The sequence below is a fragment of the Ochotona princeps genome, chromosome 12 (assembly GCF_030435755.1).
Source record: "Ochotona princeps isolate mOchPri1 chromosome 12, mOchPri1.hap1, whole genome shotgun sequence".
NCBI classification, from domain to species: Eukaryota; Metazoa; Chordata; class Mammalia; order Lagomorpha; family Ochotonidae; genus Ochotona; species Ochotona princeps.
The window spans coordinates 24,781,776-24,798,616 of NC_080843.1; the positions used below are offsets into that span (position 1 = coordinate 24,781,776).

At 36.6% G+C, this 16,841-nt stretch overlaps 1 protein-coding gene across 17 annotated transcripts in view; it reads left to right on the forward strand.

The window, feature by feature from the left end:
* MYCBP2 (MYC binding protein 2) overlaps positions 1 to 16,841 on the forward strand; it is a 217,510-nt gene that overhangs the window by 116,845 nt on the left and 83,824 nt on the right. For all 17 annotated transcript variants that reach the window (XM_004577417.4, XM_058670605.1, XM_058670592.1 and 14 more), the window contains 8 exons: positions 419 to 637; positions 3,604 to 3,829; positions 4,526 to 4,644; positions 5,167 to 5,254; positions 6,920 to 6,969; positions 8,793 to 8,965; positions 10,338 to 10,482; positions 14,632 to 14,847. In XM_004577417.4, the coding sequence (XP_004577474.2) occupies positions 419 to 637; positions 3,604 to 3,829; positions 4,526 to 4,644; positions 5,167 to 5,254; positions 6,920 to 6,969; positions 8,793 to 8,965; positions 10,338 to 10,482; positions 14,632 to 14,847 (1,236 nt within the window). The remainder of the gene's footprint in view (positions 1 to 418; positions 638 to 3,603; positions 3,830 to 4,525; positions 4,645 to 5,166; positions 5,255 to 6,919; positions 6,970 to 8,792; positions 8,966 to 10,337; positions 10,483 to 14,631; positions 14,848 to 16,841) is intronic.

The following is a 16,841-nucleotide window of genomic DNA, read 5'->3' on the forward strand; positions in this document are numbered from 1 at the left end:
GGGGAATGGGAAATATATTTTATAAATTTAATAGATAAGAAAAGATTGGAACTCTGAGATTTAAATTTATGAGGCTGATGGCAAATGCTCTTTATCTTGATTCACAATAGTGTAAACGGATAGAGGTGTTTTTAAGTTGTAAAATATTGAAAGCATGGAAGATTATAAACTATTGCTTCTTTGACATAATTAAATATTTGGTAAAGACTAAGTTTAATTTACTAAGTTGTCAAAAAGCATAGTTGCCTAAAATTGCAGACCAACTAAATTTTATGCAACATCTAAGACATTAAAGATTAAAAGGTTAGTAGCATCCATAGACGGAAGTTATTACTAACACTAATTTGCAAGTATAGCAGCGCATATTAAATTCACATTCACTATCTCATTTAAGCATCTTTTTATTCACTTAAACTAGGTTGCTGTAGAAGTTTTTGGTCTTGTCCAACAATTGCTTCCCTCCGTCGCCATTCTGAATCAGAAGTATGCACCCCCTGCCTTCAATCCTAATCAGTCCACAGATAGCACCACGGGAAACCAGCCTGAACAAGGCCTCTCTGCTGGTACAACCTCCAACCACTATGCTGTCATAGAGAGTGAGCACCCATATAAGCCTGCCTGTGTGATGCACTACAAGGTACTCTTTTGTCCTTAATGAGAATGAACACTTAATACTTGGATTGAGGCTCTTTAATGATTTCAGCAGTGTTTTGCCTGTGCTCAGTAGTATAACTTCTTTAGAACTGAAGTATAGAGAATCAGCAGATATTTAGGAGCTGTTGGGTATACAAAAGGGTTTAAAGCAGAATTTTTACCTTACATAGTTTAAACTTTTATTAATAAAAATTGTTCTCAAGCCTTTTTACTTGTGCAGCACATTGTATAATGCCCACCTCCAGAATTACGTGATAGTAGTATATACAGGCATTAAAAGTTGAAATCCTATTTTCTGGATTGATATTATTTGTACCACAGCCTGAAGATTTACATGTTCAATGTAGATTCCAAAATTTTGGATTAGTATCCTTATTTGGAAAAATCAGAAATCCAAAATGCTCTAAAATCTGAAACTTCTTGAACTGACACAGTGCTCAAATTGTTTCAGATTACCCAGCAAGATCTATGCAAATATTCCAGATTCCAAAATGTCTGAAATCTTAAATATTTACAGTCCAAATGCATCAGAAAAAGGATATTCAACTATGCATAATGGAATATACATGTATGTATATACATACATGTTTGCTTATGTATTCAAGGCTTTTATAATTTTAATGTAAATAAATATTTAAAATTTAATTTAAATTTTGTTTTGTAAATCAAGAAAGCAGCAATCACCCACTTCATCAATAGATGTACAAATCTATCTTTTGTGTGGAAAATATCACATGTACAAAAGCAATCCAGGTAGTCCAGAGTACCCACCAGTCCCTCACCCAATATTTAGTAGTCTTCACATTGTTTATTTAAACCTTTTTTATTATTTCCCATCTGCTTGTAACTTACAACACATTCATATCACCTTATATGTATCTCAAAAATATAAGGTTCTTTAAAATAGCCACATTATTACACTGAAAAAAATAATTTTAATGATATCATTAAAACTAAGTTTTATGTAAAAAGTTAATTTGAGACTGGATAAGAAAGCTATGGTTTATCTACTCCATGGAATACTACTCAGCTATTAAAAAAAACAAAATGCAGTTCTTTGTGACCAAATGGGCCAAACTGGAAACCATAATGCTAAGGGAAACGAGCCAATCCCAAAAGGTCAGATACCACATGTTTGCGTTAATTTAAGAGGATATGATGTTATGTAAAACATGTTATTTTATGTATATTATGTTATATGTTGTGTATAAACTAAAACTGAATTGACAATGAGGTGATCACAGAAGATGGTTAAGAAATTGCAATTGTTTTTAACATATTGGTTACTCAATACTATAACTGTTAGTTACACAACGAAGTTAATTGTTAATTGTTAAAAGTTAATTGTTGTTAATTGTTGCTGAGGGTATGTTGGAGCCTTTAATTGATCGGGTTGATAATCTGATGGTTCTGTCCTCGAACCGGACAGGGTCTCCCAGGAAGCTGAGGAACTAGATTGGACTATAAGATGTTGGACTCTATGTTTAGTTTATGCTTGCAAAGAGGGAATCTCAACTGTACTTGATCAGTGGATATGCAACAAGGTGGAATATTCCACATGGGGGGAGGGCGGGGGGAGGGGTGGGGTGATTCCCAGTTCCAACGAAACTGTATCACATAATACAATGTAATCAATGAATTAAAAAAATAAAATTAAAAAAGAACAAAACAAAACAAAAAAAGTTAATTTGAATCCAAATAACATTGCAGTTGATGATAACTTTTAAGTCCCCTTTCATCTTTAATCCCTTCAAAAATCTATAGATCTCTCTTTCTGCCTTTCTGGTTTTCTTGAAATTTACTTATTGAAGAAACTGGATCATATTTCTTGAGTGGATGAGACTCTCTTCAGGTGATTGTTGAATCCTTTAGACGTGTCTGTTCTAATCATCCCTAATCTTCAATCATTCCGTGCAGTAGCATGATAAAATATATTAACTTGTAGTATATATTTATAAAATAGCTGATTTATTAATACTCTGGCTGACATAGCAAACTGAAGAGCTGCAAGGTCAGTAACAGCTCAGTCCAGGAAGCTTAGAGCTTTTAGATTGAAAGAGACCAGTGAAGCAGCCCCAAGTCCCAAAACCCCAAGGACCATTTGGTGAAAGTGCCTCAGCACAAAGGCCAGAGAATCTGGAATCTAACGTGCAAGGGCAATAGCATCCGCAGCAGTGAACTCCCCCACGGCAGGAGAAAGGACGGGGGAGCAAGAGAGTGCTGCTGTCCTGACTGCTAGTTCAAGCCCAGGCTAATGGGAGGAGATTTTCCCAATTACTCTGCTGAGTGACGCTCCAGACTTCTCTGGAAACACCTGTACTGACACTGCCACAATTCTGCTTTCCCTGTTCTCCAAGTACCCCTCAGTCCTGTCAATTTGACATCCAAAGTGAGCCATCAAAATTTGCATACACATTTTCTGCCTCAAATGTGGAACCAGCCATTGTTTCAAAATATTCTGGCTCCTTTTACACATACCCATGCACTGTATGTGTGTATATATTTGTGTACAGATACATTTCTGTATATATAATAAAATATAGAGAGTTTATATTGTAGATAGTAATTACAAATAATGCCGGCAAACCTAATTTTCCTGTTATACACATTTGGAATCCCTGTTCCAAGTAATACTGTGAAAATGAAAATCCAAGCATCATATTTAGTTATTCATTTGCTCTGTGTGTACATAAATGTGTGTTTTTTAGAACTTTTTTACGCTTGAATTTTATTTCATTATTTAAATTCTGAAGAATTTAAAATGTGTAAAGCAAGTCTAGCTTTTATCCCAGTCCCCATTCTCTGCTTCCATGACATGGGTAACATCTTTTTTTATTTAAGTTGTATTGTTTATCCTTCCATTGTTTTATTTAATAAACATAGAAAACACATGTACAGGTGAAAGTGAGTGTATGCATTTATTTATGTCCATTTGCCTGTTGGCCTCAGGTGACATTCCCAGAATGTGTCCGGTGGATGACAATCGAGTTTGACCCTCAGTGTGGTACTGCACAGTCCGAAGATGTCCTCCGTTTGTTGATCCCTGTCAGAACTGTTCAGAATTCAGGATATGGACCAAAATTGACAACCGTTCATGAAAATCTTAATTCCTGGATAGAGTTAAAGAAATTTTCAGGAGCTTCTGGGTGGCCTTCTATGGTGTTAGTGTTGCCAGGTGAGAATTTTTATTGTTTTTATATGTTAAATGCATGCATTTGTAGATACTCAGTAAGAATTAATTATTTAAAATGTCTCTTAGATATGTGGAGGCATTTATTAAATACTGCAGCTAACCTGTATTGCAGTGAGGAATAAAGAAGATATAATAGACTGGGTCATAGCATGATCCAAGCTTTGAGGAAAGAGGAATATGAAGATTTTGTGAAAGATTACTTTGAACACAGCAGTATACCAATATTGAGGAGCGGGTGTCCGTATACTTAGTGTAGTCCATTGCATTTTTACCCAGTTAATCCTTCTATACTAATAAGCAATTTGAATTCAGAACTTTTTCCTTCTGCTCCAAATGAACTTGTTTGTGAAGAGATCAGACATAACCAAATGCCAGGATAAAAGTCACCCATTTTGAACTAGAGAAGAGACAAGAGGTGGTTTCCCATGTAATTTTCAAGTAGATTATTTGACTAATGAAGAAAATTGATCGTAACAAAAATAATACACTTGGAATGCTTCTAATGCTCCCTGTGTTTTTAGCACAGTTTGTTGAAGTAGACTTAGAGGGTGCCCCCAGGAGACTGTTTAGGTTATTTAGTGTCTGATTCATGTGTGACCTATGTTGAAATTGATAGGAGAATTTGTACAAAATTATTTCAGTTTTTACTTGATTCTGGCCCTTTTTTTCTTCTTTAAGGAAATGAGGCCCTTTTTTCATTAGAGACTGCATCTGATTATGTGAAAGATGACAAAGCTTCTTTCTATGGGTTTAAGTGTTTCGCAATTGGATATGAATTTAGCCCTGGACCTGATGAGGTAAGAATAAGTTACCTTGTCGTTCTTGTTAAAGAATGGGTTGTTTTCGTATTTAAGGACTGCTAAATTGTATTACTGTCTTTATTCAAAAAGTGAAACAAACTTGTACTCAAAGGGGTATAATTTTAAGCATTTTATACTTTATGTTATCTGCTTTTGCTGTTTTCAATTCATTAAGGGGATGGTGTTTTGAATCATAATAGCCATTGATTATGTAATCAGTAATCCTGCTTGGATACTATATTCGTCTGAATAAATAGCATAATGGAACTTATGTCATAAAGGGACTAAGTTACTACCATATTTTCTAAGCATATAAATTGTATGAGAGAATAAAACCACTGAAATTGTAAACCTCAACCTTACAAGTTTCATGAGGCATAAGACTAAATCTCTTCCACTATCAGTTTAACCATTAGCTAGCTTGCATTTTTGTAATGTCAGGAGTAATGTTTGAATTCTGTTGATAATCGTATTATCTTCCCATACATTCTAAAGCAGCAAATTTTATGTGATTTACAGGGAGTCATTCAGCTGGAAAAAGAATTAGCCAATCTTGGTGGGGTTTGTGCAGCTGCTTTAATGAAAAAAGATCTAGCTCTTCCAATTGGTGAGTCTGGTCAGATGCTTAGGTGTTTCTTGGTACTACTTTTAATTTCAACAGTACTCATAGAATGCTATTAAAAATATCAGAAAATAGGTTTTTGAAATGTATTGCTTTATCACAGACATATGAGCAGTAACTACTTAATATACTCATATTACAGGTTGGTTTAGAATCTGAAGAATATTTTCTGGTCTTTTTATTACAAACACACATGTAAACATATAACCTGCTTACACATGTACATGCTTTATGCTGGATAGCATTTAATCACTTTTGAGATATTCCCTAAATATCCTAGAGGAAACATCAAGTCAGTAATTGGATTATTCATTCTCTGGAGGTCAGAGGACAGATCAGTAGAAACCTCATTAAACACAGTTGTTTTGTAAAGACGTAGGATCATAGGAGTGGTGAATTAGAGGCTAGATGAGGAAGAGAAGGTAGCCCAGAAAAAAGCTATGACTTGCCAATATTTTCCAAGATGCACCGAACAGGGCGAGAAGGCTACATGTAAGACTGTGAAGGAACAGCCAGTGAGGAGCTCTGGAGAATGGCTGTTCACGAGAGAGGTTGTTTAAAGTCTTCCATGGCATTCAAAAATTGTTTGGTTATTTGGTTGTTTGCTTAGCTTGGACATTGTTCACATGAGAGAAGCATTGTGCCTTTGAAGTGCTTTGAGAGGGAAGGGAAAGTAGGGAAGGGGAGCTAGGGTGGCCTCGGAGAGCTCATTAGAGCTGCTTTCCTGTGGGGAAGAACGGAGAATAGCCAGGAGCACAATGGTACCTGTTTATAAAAGAAGCATATTTGTATGATAAATGAATTTATAATTCAGGGAGTAAAGATTAAAATAAAAATACCTTAGTTAATGTGTTATGTGTCTTGATATTTTATTTCCAGAGTATTGGGAAATGAAGAGCACTAGCATTTTATTTCCCTAATTCTCACCTCCAGGTGTTTAATCTGTACCTCTTCCTTCTGACAGCAATCTGCCCATTATGTCCGTTCTAATTCCTTTCTCTCTCCCCTCACATTCTTTGTTTTCCCATTGCTCTTCCTGACTCCTTACATTCTTCTCAGTTCTTTTGCTCCTTCATATTGCTGTGTTTATGAGGATGAGGAAATAAACCTTCTCTTCATATGAAGAAATTGAAGAAAATTTGTCAGTAGCTGTTAAAATTTTGTGGGTGTGTTTATATATATGTTTTTGTTAATTTTTTGTACATGTTGCACAAGTGCCCAAGAGGAGTATGAAATACATACCTTCTGATGATAAAACCTAGAAGCTACCAAATTGTGTATTAATTGGGAACTGGCTCAGGAAGTAATGATGTGTCCATTCAGTGAAAGTCAATGTATTTGGTTTTAAAAGTAGACTCAGAATAATCAGTCTTCTCCCTTTATTGCCAAAGATAAAGGTTCACATACTTATGCATAATTACAGCAGGTATCTTTTGCCAATCACTTCATGTACACTTCTGTAGAATTGTAGCTTATATTCATCCTAAGTTATTTTGCATTGTAAAGTGTAAACAACTGGTATTTATCCAGAATCATCCATCAGTCTTTTAACCTGGAGTGATAGAATTGTGAAACTGGCATAATGAGTGCGAGCAACTAGAAACTTAAGCTATATACTGAAGTTTCTGTAACATTTTATTTGTATAACAGGCAATGAGTTAGAAGAAGATCTTGAAATTCTTGAAGAAGCTGCATTACAGGTATTGTACTTAACATAAGGATGACCTTTGTGCATTAATGTAAAGCCAGTATTTTCTCTCAAACTCCTTATTTTTATTGACCGTAAGACTTTCACACAAACTTTAATATCTCTGTTGGGAGTTATGGAGACAAATAGTGAATAACTGCTTCCCTTAATGTAAGAAGCCCAGGTGAGCCCCTGCTAGACGTTGGTATTTGGTAGCTCTGGAGTTGGACAGAGCTCTCATTGGAGAAGGAAAAGCAGTCACTTACAAGGAGTATAGGGGAAGGCTTAAATCAGCATTTGAAAGATGAACTAAATGAAGCAAAGAAGCTGCGCAGAATGGAGGAAGAGGCTTTGCTGAGCTGTGGACATAAAAAAGAAGTTTTATTTTGTTAGAAAAAGTGGAAAAGCATTTCACCATGCAAACTGGAGGTAGATGATTATGTTATAAACTTCGGTAGGATGTAACAGATGAGAAAGGTACAGCTGGTGAGTTCATACTGCCATCAACCTGTGTATCATATTAGGTACTTAGGACTGGTTGCTTATAAATGGTTGGGAAACATTGTTTCTTGGTGCTATGGTTTCCTCATATTCACATTAGCTAAGTGGCCCATTTGGCACTGTAATTTGAAAAATACTTAAGTACTACATTTCAATGAAGTGCTCTTGGATCTGATTTTCAATGTGGTATTATATTGTTCAAACTTGCTTAGAGATTATTATACTACTCTATAGCACTATTGGACTATATTATTCCAAAACCGTTGAACAATATTCACTAATAGGATGGAAACATCAGAATCTGCAAGCAGAGTTTTTCTGGCATGATGCTTCCTTGTTTAGGCCAGAGATTCTGATATGCTGCTAATGGAATTATTGTTTGCTGAGATCAACAGTGAGGGTGAATTTTGCTTTTGAAATGACATAATGGTAGATGTTAAATTGAGAGTCATGCAGCTGGGTAAGGGGTATTAATAAGATATGATTGATAAACTTCCAAAAAATTATTAGGTAAGTGCTAAGGTTAATAACTCTGCATGTTAGATGACAGTACTCTTGAAAAATGTACACCTATGATTAGCAATTTCTCATTCAAAGAGATTTTAAGACTCTGGATGAGTTGTTTGCTTAACTCAAAAGTATACAGCAATTTGTTCAGCATCTTAAATCAGGATTTGAACTCAAATCTATTTGATTCCAAAAACAATGATTTTTAAATTGCATTCCTTATATACAAATATTCTGGAGCTATAACGATTTTCTATGGAAATTTGTTTTTATATTGTAATTATTTTCAGTGAGCATTTAAAGCAGCTCTTTCCAAACACATAGATTTATTTGGTAGCTTAAACTAAAAGTTGGCTTAATTGTCTCTTTTCGTTAATTTATAAGGTTCAGACAGCTAATGAGGTTTATGTGCATTATAGCCACAATCAAGCATCTGCCTACTTTTTTACCCAAGTGAACACTTTTCTACCCATTCACCCAGGAGTGCATGCATGATTTACCCACACCAGATGGCAGAGACTGTACAAGAATGAGTCTTAGCTGCCTCTAGAAGGGACTCTGACCCTGAAAATGTGAAAATATGTTGAGGGACTTTCTAGCAGGCAGGTCTCTGATAAGGCACTTATTTTGTTCAAAGCAGGAAATACACTGAAGCACTGTGCTATTTTTATGTGTCCCAAAATTTTCTGATTTATACACTAAAGGAAATCCTCCAGGGATGGGAAGAAAATGCTTTTTTTGAGAAGCTCTACCTGAGATCTTCACATACTGAAAGACTTCATGGAAAATTTTTTATTTTAAATTGTAACATTTTGTTTCACCTAACAGGTGTGCAAAACCCATTGTGGCATTCTGGGAAAGGGCTTAGCACTGTCTCATTCACCTACTATCCTAGAGGCACTTGAAGGAAACTTACCACTTCAGATCCAAAGCAACGAACAATCTTTTCTGGATGATTTTATTGCCTGTGTGCCAGGATCAAGTGGTGGAAGGCTTGCAAGGTAGTTCATGTACTTTGAGTATTGCACTTTTTTAATGACTTTGTTTATGAAGAGAAATGAAAAAAGAGTCATTTAGATGTGAAAACAGTTTATAAAAATAATCTTATTTTAAATTTTAGACATGCTGAAATATAAAATATTTTAGAATATGTGGTAATTATTGTTTTGTTACTGTTTATTTTTTTTCAGGAGTGAAAAGCAAAGCAATGTTGACTTGTGGTTTTCATACCAAAAATGTGTGTGTGTGTAAATTTCTTTTTGGTTTTAACGTAATTTTAATTTATTTTTATTAGGTAAAGAGATTAAGAGAGACAAAGACACAAAAGATGCTCAGTCATTAGCTTACTCCCTAATTGCCTTCATTAGCTGAGACAGAGCAGAGCTGAAGCCAGCAGCTGGGAACTCAATCCACGTTTCCCACATGGGTAGTGAGAACCATCATCAGTGCCTCCCTCCTGTATTACCAGGAAGCTAGTCGGAAACCAAAGCTGGAATCTGATTCAGGCAGTCTGACTTTAGACATAGATATCTTAAAACACTAAGCTAAATATCCATCCCTGTTTATAATTCTTAAATTGCAGAGGTTGGTACTGTAACTCTGCTGTGTTTTGAAGCTAGCTGTCCCCTGATGTGCCTGGACAAGCATCAGAGAATGGCCCAAGTACCTGGGTTCCTGTACCCCCATGGAAAACCTAGAAGAAGCTTCTGGCTTTGGCCTGCCCCAGCCCCGGGTTCTAGGGCCATTCGTGAAGAGAACCCCTCCATGACTCTTCTTTTCAAAACATAAAAAAGTTCTTAAAAAATGCTTGATTGCACACAGTAATCTTTGATTTTTGTTATCCAGAATGGTGGTTCAAGATGAAGAATTTGAAGTGAGTGTCACAACTTTCTTTGTAGGCCTTGCTGTATAAAACATGATGGATTTCACAAATTTTAATGGAAGGAAGAAAGGAAGATTATCGATCAATGTATGAAAAAAAAAAAAAAAAGAAAGTATAGTTAGTACTCCTTGAAGCTAGGTGTACCAAGGAAAGCAGGATGCCATTTCTATTCCTGTTTTTACTTATGCACAACGTACATTCACCTTCTTGGTGGGGTTTGTTTGTTTTGTTTTGCTTTTGTTTTTTTCAACTTGACCATGTTACATTTCCCAATTCAATATTACATCTTACTGGTATGTAACCATCAGAAATCTCTATGCTAGTTGATAAATTTGTCATTGACTATTTCTAAAGGAGATGGAAGTGATTACCACTAAAATGAAAACAATGCTTGGCATTTTATTGGGTAAAAAATGTGTTATTTGGCTTAACTTTGTGTTAATTATTGACAATGCTAATGAATGCTTACCTTTTTATTTCCTTACTGTCAGGTGGCTTCAGCCGGACTCCTATGCAGATCCTCAGAAAACATCTTTGATCCTCAATAAGGATGACATTCGTTGTGGTTGGCCTACAACCATAACTGTTCAAACAAAGGATCAGTATGGTGAGGTGGTCCATGTTCCCAATATGAAGGTAATTACTAAGGAATTAAATTAACAGACATCTGTGTATTGACTAGTTGTAACTGCGAAGATTTCAGATGTGGAAAATGTTTGGGATCCTTTTGAACCTACCTTCTGTATGTGATGGAGATCGGAGGAAAATTGTTTCAAGTGATTAATCTCTAAATTTCATGTGACCTTTTTTGTTGTTGCTTTGTATTTAGTAATGTTATGGTAATGCAAAGCAAGAATTCTGTATATAGTGAAGTACACAAAGGGAAAATCCCCACCACATAGTGATTGAATGCTGAAACACATTTAAAAAAATTTTTCATTTGAAAGGCAGAATTACAAAGAAGGGTGGCAGGGATAGATAGAAAAATCTTCCATTCTCTGCTTCACTCCCCAGAAGGCTAAAATGGCTGCATCTACACCAAGCTGAATACAGGAATCTGGAACTCCATCTGTGTCTCCTACATGGGTGGCAGGGGCCAACCTCCACTGTTTTTTCAGGCACATTAACAGGGAGAAGGATCAGAGGTAGAGTAGGTGAGACATGAACCCGTGTTCATATGGAATGCCAGTGTCATAGGCAGCAGTGTAATTCACTACCACAACAATGGTCCCTGGGATACATGTTAAAATTTTGTAGTTTTTAAAAGTATTCAATTGCCTTTAAATTTAAAGTTTATTTTTAAAATGATGTATGTACTAAACTGCAAACATTTAAATTTGGTTTATAAAATAATAAAGAAGACAAATAGTTGTGATGTATTGCTAAATTCATTGTTAGCAGACATTATTTAATGCTGACCTTTTAACGCATACTAGAATACTTACAGCTATGTCCTCTGTGATATAATCTGTTAATATATACATCTCATTTAAGTCTTTCCTAAGAGTTGGCTGTTTAGCTGCCTAATACTTAAAATAGATTGTATCTGGATGCGACTCCTAACACCATTTTCTGCAAATGGAGGCCCCCAAGGAAGCAGTGGAGATGGCTCATGTAATTGGACTGCTGCCACCCGTGCAGTGAATCTGGTGGAGTTTCCAGCTGCAGGCTTGTGCCCTATCCAGTCTCAGGCATTGCAGGCATTTAAATTGTGAACCACCATATTTGGGGATTTCTCTCTCTCTCCCTTTCCTCCCATCTCTCTCCTCTTCCCTCTCTCCTCATTCTATCTTACTTACATATTTGTGAAAAAAATTGTATCCTGAATGATAATTTTCACAGGGAGTCCCCAGCCGTCGCCTACTGTTAACTGCATACAGTTTGGTTGTTTGAGGCACATAATCCTTTTTGCTCACAGAGTAGCTAATTTAGCTCAAGATTACTTTCAGCAGAACTGTTTCAGCTTCTTCATTTATAGCATGAAGAAGCATAACACCAATGTAGCATCTTACATGACGCAAGTGAAAAATAACAGCAGTTCATATCACTCAAGACCAGTAGATAAATGCGTATAGGAAAGCATTTGACTCAGATACTAAATAAAAATCAGTCCTAATCAGTGTCTTCTGAATTTTTTACCATGATCCAAAGGAAGAATCTGTGTTACGATCTGGACATGCAAATATGTAATGGAATAGTATATGCTCTTCGAGGTACATGCAGTATCTTTTATATGTACAAGAGACTACTCTGACATTTTCTTTTAACTTTTGTATGATATATCCTACCTCTTACCAAAGTGATTTTTTGCATAGTCTAAATTACCGTGTAGATGCAAAAAGCATCACAAATTACAGAAACATTGAATAGAACATTGAATACATTATAGTGAGCTAGCAAGTAGATAATAATGACTACACTTCAAGATGGGATTTTTTGTGATCAGAGTGTTGATCCACAAGCAGTATGTCATAATGTACTAGGGACTTGTATATCATGTATTTACTCATTCTCATTTAAGCGAATGTAGTGAATTGTTAAGACCACTTTTGGGGCCGAGCGTGGTAGCCTAGTGGCTAAATTCCTCACCTTGCATGTGCCGGGATCTTATATGGGCATCAGTTCTTGTCCCAGCTGCTCCACTTCCCAACAAACTTTCTGCTTGTAACCTGGGAGGCAGGGGAGGACGACCCAAAACCTTGGGACCCTGCACCCACATGGGATACCCAGAAAAAAACTCCTGGCTGCTGGCTTTGGATGGGCTCAGCTCCAGCTGTTGCGGCCACTTCGGGAGTGAATCAGAGAGTGCAAGATTTCGGTTTCCTTTCTGTAAATCTGACTTTGCAGTAAGAATAAGTCTTAAAAAACAAAAAGCCAGTTTTTCAATCCACAAAATGGGAATTTCTTAGCCTCGTGACTGTAAATACCATTGTTCAGGTTACTGTAATACTCAGTTCGTTTATAATGCTCATATTGTTGTGTTTATGGTATTCCCATAGCCTGGCTGTGTAATTTTAAATTTAATATTGTCAAATTTGAAAGCATTTTTGTACAGTTATATTTAAGGTTCAAAGCTTCTAATGATAGCAGAAATATATAACTGGAAGAAATTTACCATCCACCTTTAAAGTTGCTGTTTTTTAAAAAATATATAAGAAACTACTTTTATTTATATATTTTTTGTTGTATTTCATTTTATAACATTGTTTCATAGGCTCTGATGTTCCCCCATCCCCTCCCTATGCCCTCCCCCCATGGTGGATTGCTCCACCTTATTGCAGTATTACAGTTCAAATCCAGTCTTGTCTCTTTCATTGCAAGCATGTGCCATGCATAGAGTCCAGCATCTTATTGTCCAGATAAATTCAACAGTTTCTTGGAGAGACCAACTCTGGTCTGAAGGCATAGCTGGCACAATAGCGTTCCAACCAATTAAAAGCCATAACGTAACATCAACAACAGTTACCAACATGATGGGGTTAATTAACATTGTATTGAGTGGCTGATATGTTAGAAAATGCAGGTTCTTAACCACATCCTGTGACTACTTCATTAACATTTCAATTATAGTTTGTATACAGCTAGCTTCTATCTACCTTAAAATGGCTATAGGATACTATTCAGCTGTCTCATGTCTATTTTCATTTCAGTATTTAGCACTTAATTGTGTTGAAGCATAATTTTTACTGAACTTGGCAGATTTTAGGTTAGTCTAAACTGGCTTATAGCTTTAACAAGGCATATGACACCAGTTGAGGCATAGAACACTGTTGGGAGGGGTGTGCAGAGAAATGCTCCATACCCTAGTTAGGAGTAATTTGTTTTTGTGTCCTTCCTAGTAAGGTATGTGTGAGTCCCCACCGATCGCTTCCTGTCTAGTTCTAAGCTTTGCTTGTTGTTCTCTGTCTATTCTAATTTTTTGTTGTTTGTTTCGTTTTGTTGGTGGGGAGGGCTTCTGAAACTACTGTTATTATTCCCAGGGTATTATGTCAGTCTGGGTACTGATTAAGTGAAAGATCTATCTGCTGGTTTACTCACCAAATGGCCCCAATGGCCTGGTCGGGGCTAAATCAAAGCCAGGATCCAGGAACTTTTTCTAAGTCTCTCATCTTGGTGACACAGTCCTAAATACTTGGATCATCTTCCACACCATAGTAAGGAGCTGGATCAAAAGTACAGTGGCCTGGGCCCAGCAGCTAAAGTCCTTGGTTTGCAAGTGCTGGGATTCCATATGGGCACTGGTTCTAATCCCAGTAGCCCTGCTTCCCACCCAGCTCCCTCTTGTGGCCTGGGAAAGCAGTCCAGGATAGCCCAAAGCCTTGGGACCCTACACCCATGTGGAAGACCCAGAAGAGGATCCTGGCTTCGGATTGGTACAGCTCCTGCCACTGCAAGCGTTTGGGGGTGAATCATCAGACAGAAGATCTGTTCTCTCTCTTTCGTCCTGTCTGTGTATCTGACTTTCCAATAAAAATAAATAAATCTTGAAAGTACAGTGGCCTGAACTGGAACAAAGTATTAGTTTTAGAATTTATTTTTGTTTTATACTTTGCTATTTATGGATGCTTAGTAGGTCTGTGTTTTATGGTTATCAGGTTGCATACTGTGTGGACACATTGTGAAGTCAGTCTGACCCTGCTAAATAAACCTTTTAAGCAATTCCTGAGACAAACTAATTATTAGACTTAGGTGGCTAATTCTGTGTCCCTATCTGTAAGTTGCATCCTTTGAGGTGTCAAGGACAAGTATGTAATAAGTATTTAATTTTTAAAATATCATTGTTAGGTGGAAGTCAAAGCCGTCCCTGTTTCTCAGAAAAAAACTTCTTTACAACAAGAGCAACTAAAGAAAGCTCAGAGGATTCCTGGCAGTCCTGCAATAACAGCTCCAGCTTCTAATACTGACATGACTTTTGGTGGACTTGCGTCACCTAAACTGGATGTTTCATATGAACCAATGATCGTGAAAGAAGCTCGATATATAGCCATAACAATGATGAAGGTAATGTATTTTATTAGTCACAGAAAATGTTTACTTTCTATCAATTCATTTAATAAGCATTTTGGTGATTCTAATGCAGATGCAAAAATATAGGTCATAAGAGCTACAGATGTTGAACTTCTAACATTTGTAAGGATTTTATTTTTCTTAGAGTAACAGAGAGGAGGAGAGAGAGAGCTTTCATCACTAGTTCACTCCCAAATGGCCACAACTGCCAGGGCTAGACTGACCCAAAACCAGGAGATACATGGTGCAGGGGCCCAAGCAGTTAGGCAGTCATCCGCTACTTTCTCGAGCCATAAGCAGGGAGCTGTACTTGAAGTGCAGCAGCCATGAAAAGAAATAACACACATATGATATAGGATGTTGATACTGCAGAGGCTTACTCTATTACCATGGCACTGCCCCTGTAGCATATTTTTAAAGAGCCTGTTATTTTCTCACTAGAGCACCTTATCCTAGTTAGAATGGGTATAATCAGAAAGACAGATAACAAGCACTTGAACAAAGCCCAGCAAGAGAAACACTAAAACACTGCTGGTGAGCACACATATTTGTAAAGCCATTATGGGAAATAGTACAGTGATTCCTCAGAAGTCTAAAAATAGGATTGTAAGATGATCTAGCAGTCCCATTGCTGAGTAAAAGCATAATAGAAAGAAACTATTATTATATTTATTGCAGTACCATTCACAGCAGCCAAGAAAGCAATCAAAATAGGTGTACATTGGCAAATGAGTGAATTAAGAAAATGAGGCGTATATACTTGGGCACAATGGAATATTTGTCAGGCATAAATTCTGCCACTTATGGCAGTGTAGATGAAACTAGAGGATATTTTGTGAAATAAATCAGGAACAGAAAAACAAATATGTCATATTCTCAGCTTACGCATGGAAGTTATAAAGTTCTTATAGATGTAGAGTACAATGGTGGATGTCAGGGTTTGAGGATGATTTGAGGGATGGACATGTGGAGAGAGAAGAGTTTATGTCCACACGTGTGTAGTTGAGAGGAATAGCTTTGAATGTTCTACAGCAAAATAAGATAACTATAGTTGAGAGTTGTTTGCTGTGTATTTCAAAATAGTTAATAGAGAGGACTTTAAATGTTATTGACACAAAGAAACAGTGGATGACTAATGTTCAATAGTTTTGCCAGTTACCCTGATATAATCATTAGATTGACACAAAGAAGTGATGAATGTCTAAGGTTAGGAGGGTTTGCTGTTTACCCTGATGTGATCATTACAGAGTGTATGCGTATACTGAAATGTCACATTGTACCCTATGAACACGTTCAATATTATGTCAATGCAATGGCGTAGCCAACTAATCCTTGTCCCGAGTGCTCCACTGCCAATCCAACTTTCTGCACATGGCCTGGGAAAGCAGCAGAGGATTTACTGAGGCTTAGATCCCCACACCCACATGAGAGACCTGGTAGAGGTACTACCTGATTTCCAACCAGCCCCAGTTTCAGCCGTCATGGCCCTTTGAGGAGTGAACCAGCAGACGGATGATCTCTTTCTATCTCACCTCCTCTCTGTCAATCTGCCCTTCAAATAAATCAAATTTTAAAAATATATATTATGTGTTAATTAAAACCTGCAGTTTTTCCTATTAAAAATATATATCTGTTTTCACTTTTCTGTTACTGCAAAGGCATAACTGATCAGGGTTTCTTTAGTTTTTTTTTTTTTTTCAGTTTTTAATTTTTCCTAAATACTATTCCAAGTTCTCAAAAAATTATCTTCAAAGGCAATGTCAGTCCAAATTAACAAGATGGCCATTATTTGCAGCAACAGTCAGCAAATTAGACATTTTACAAGAGTAATGGCGAACCATTGAGGATGTGTGAGTAAAGTAATGTCATCATTAGATCCTGATGGAATATGGACAATGTATTAGGCCCATAGGTGATTACAAAACATGGTGATTTTGCTTCCATTAGAGACTTGTGAAACTGCTAAATTATAGCACATGCAGACCTTG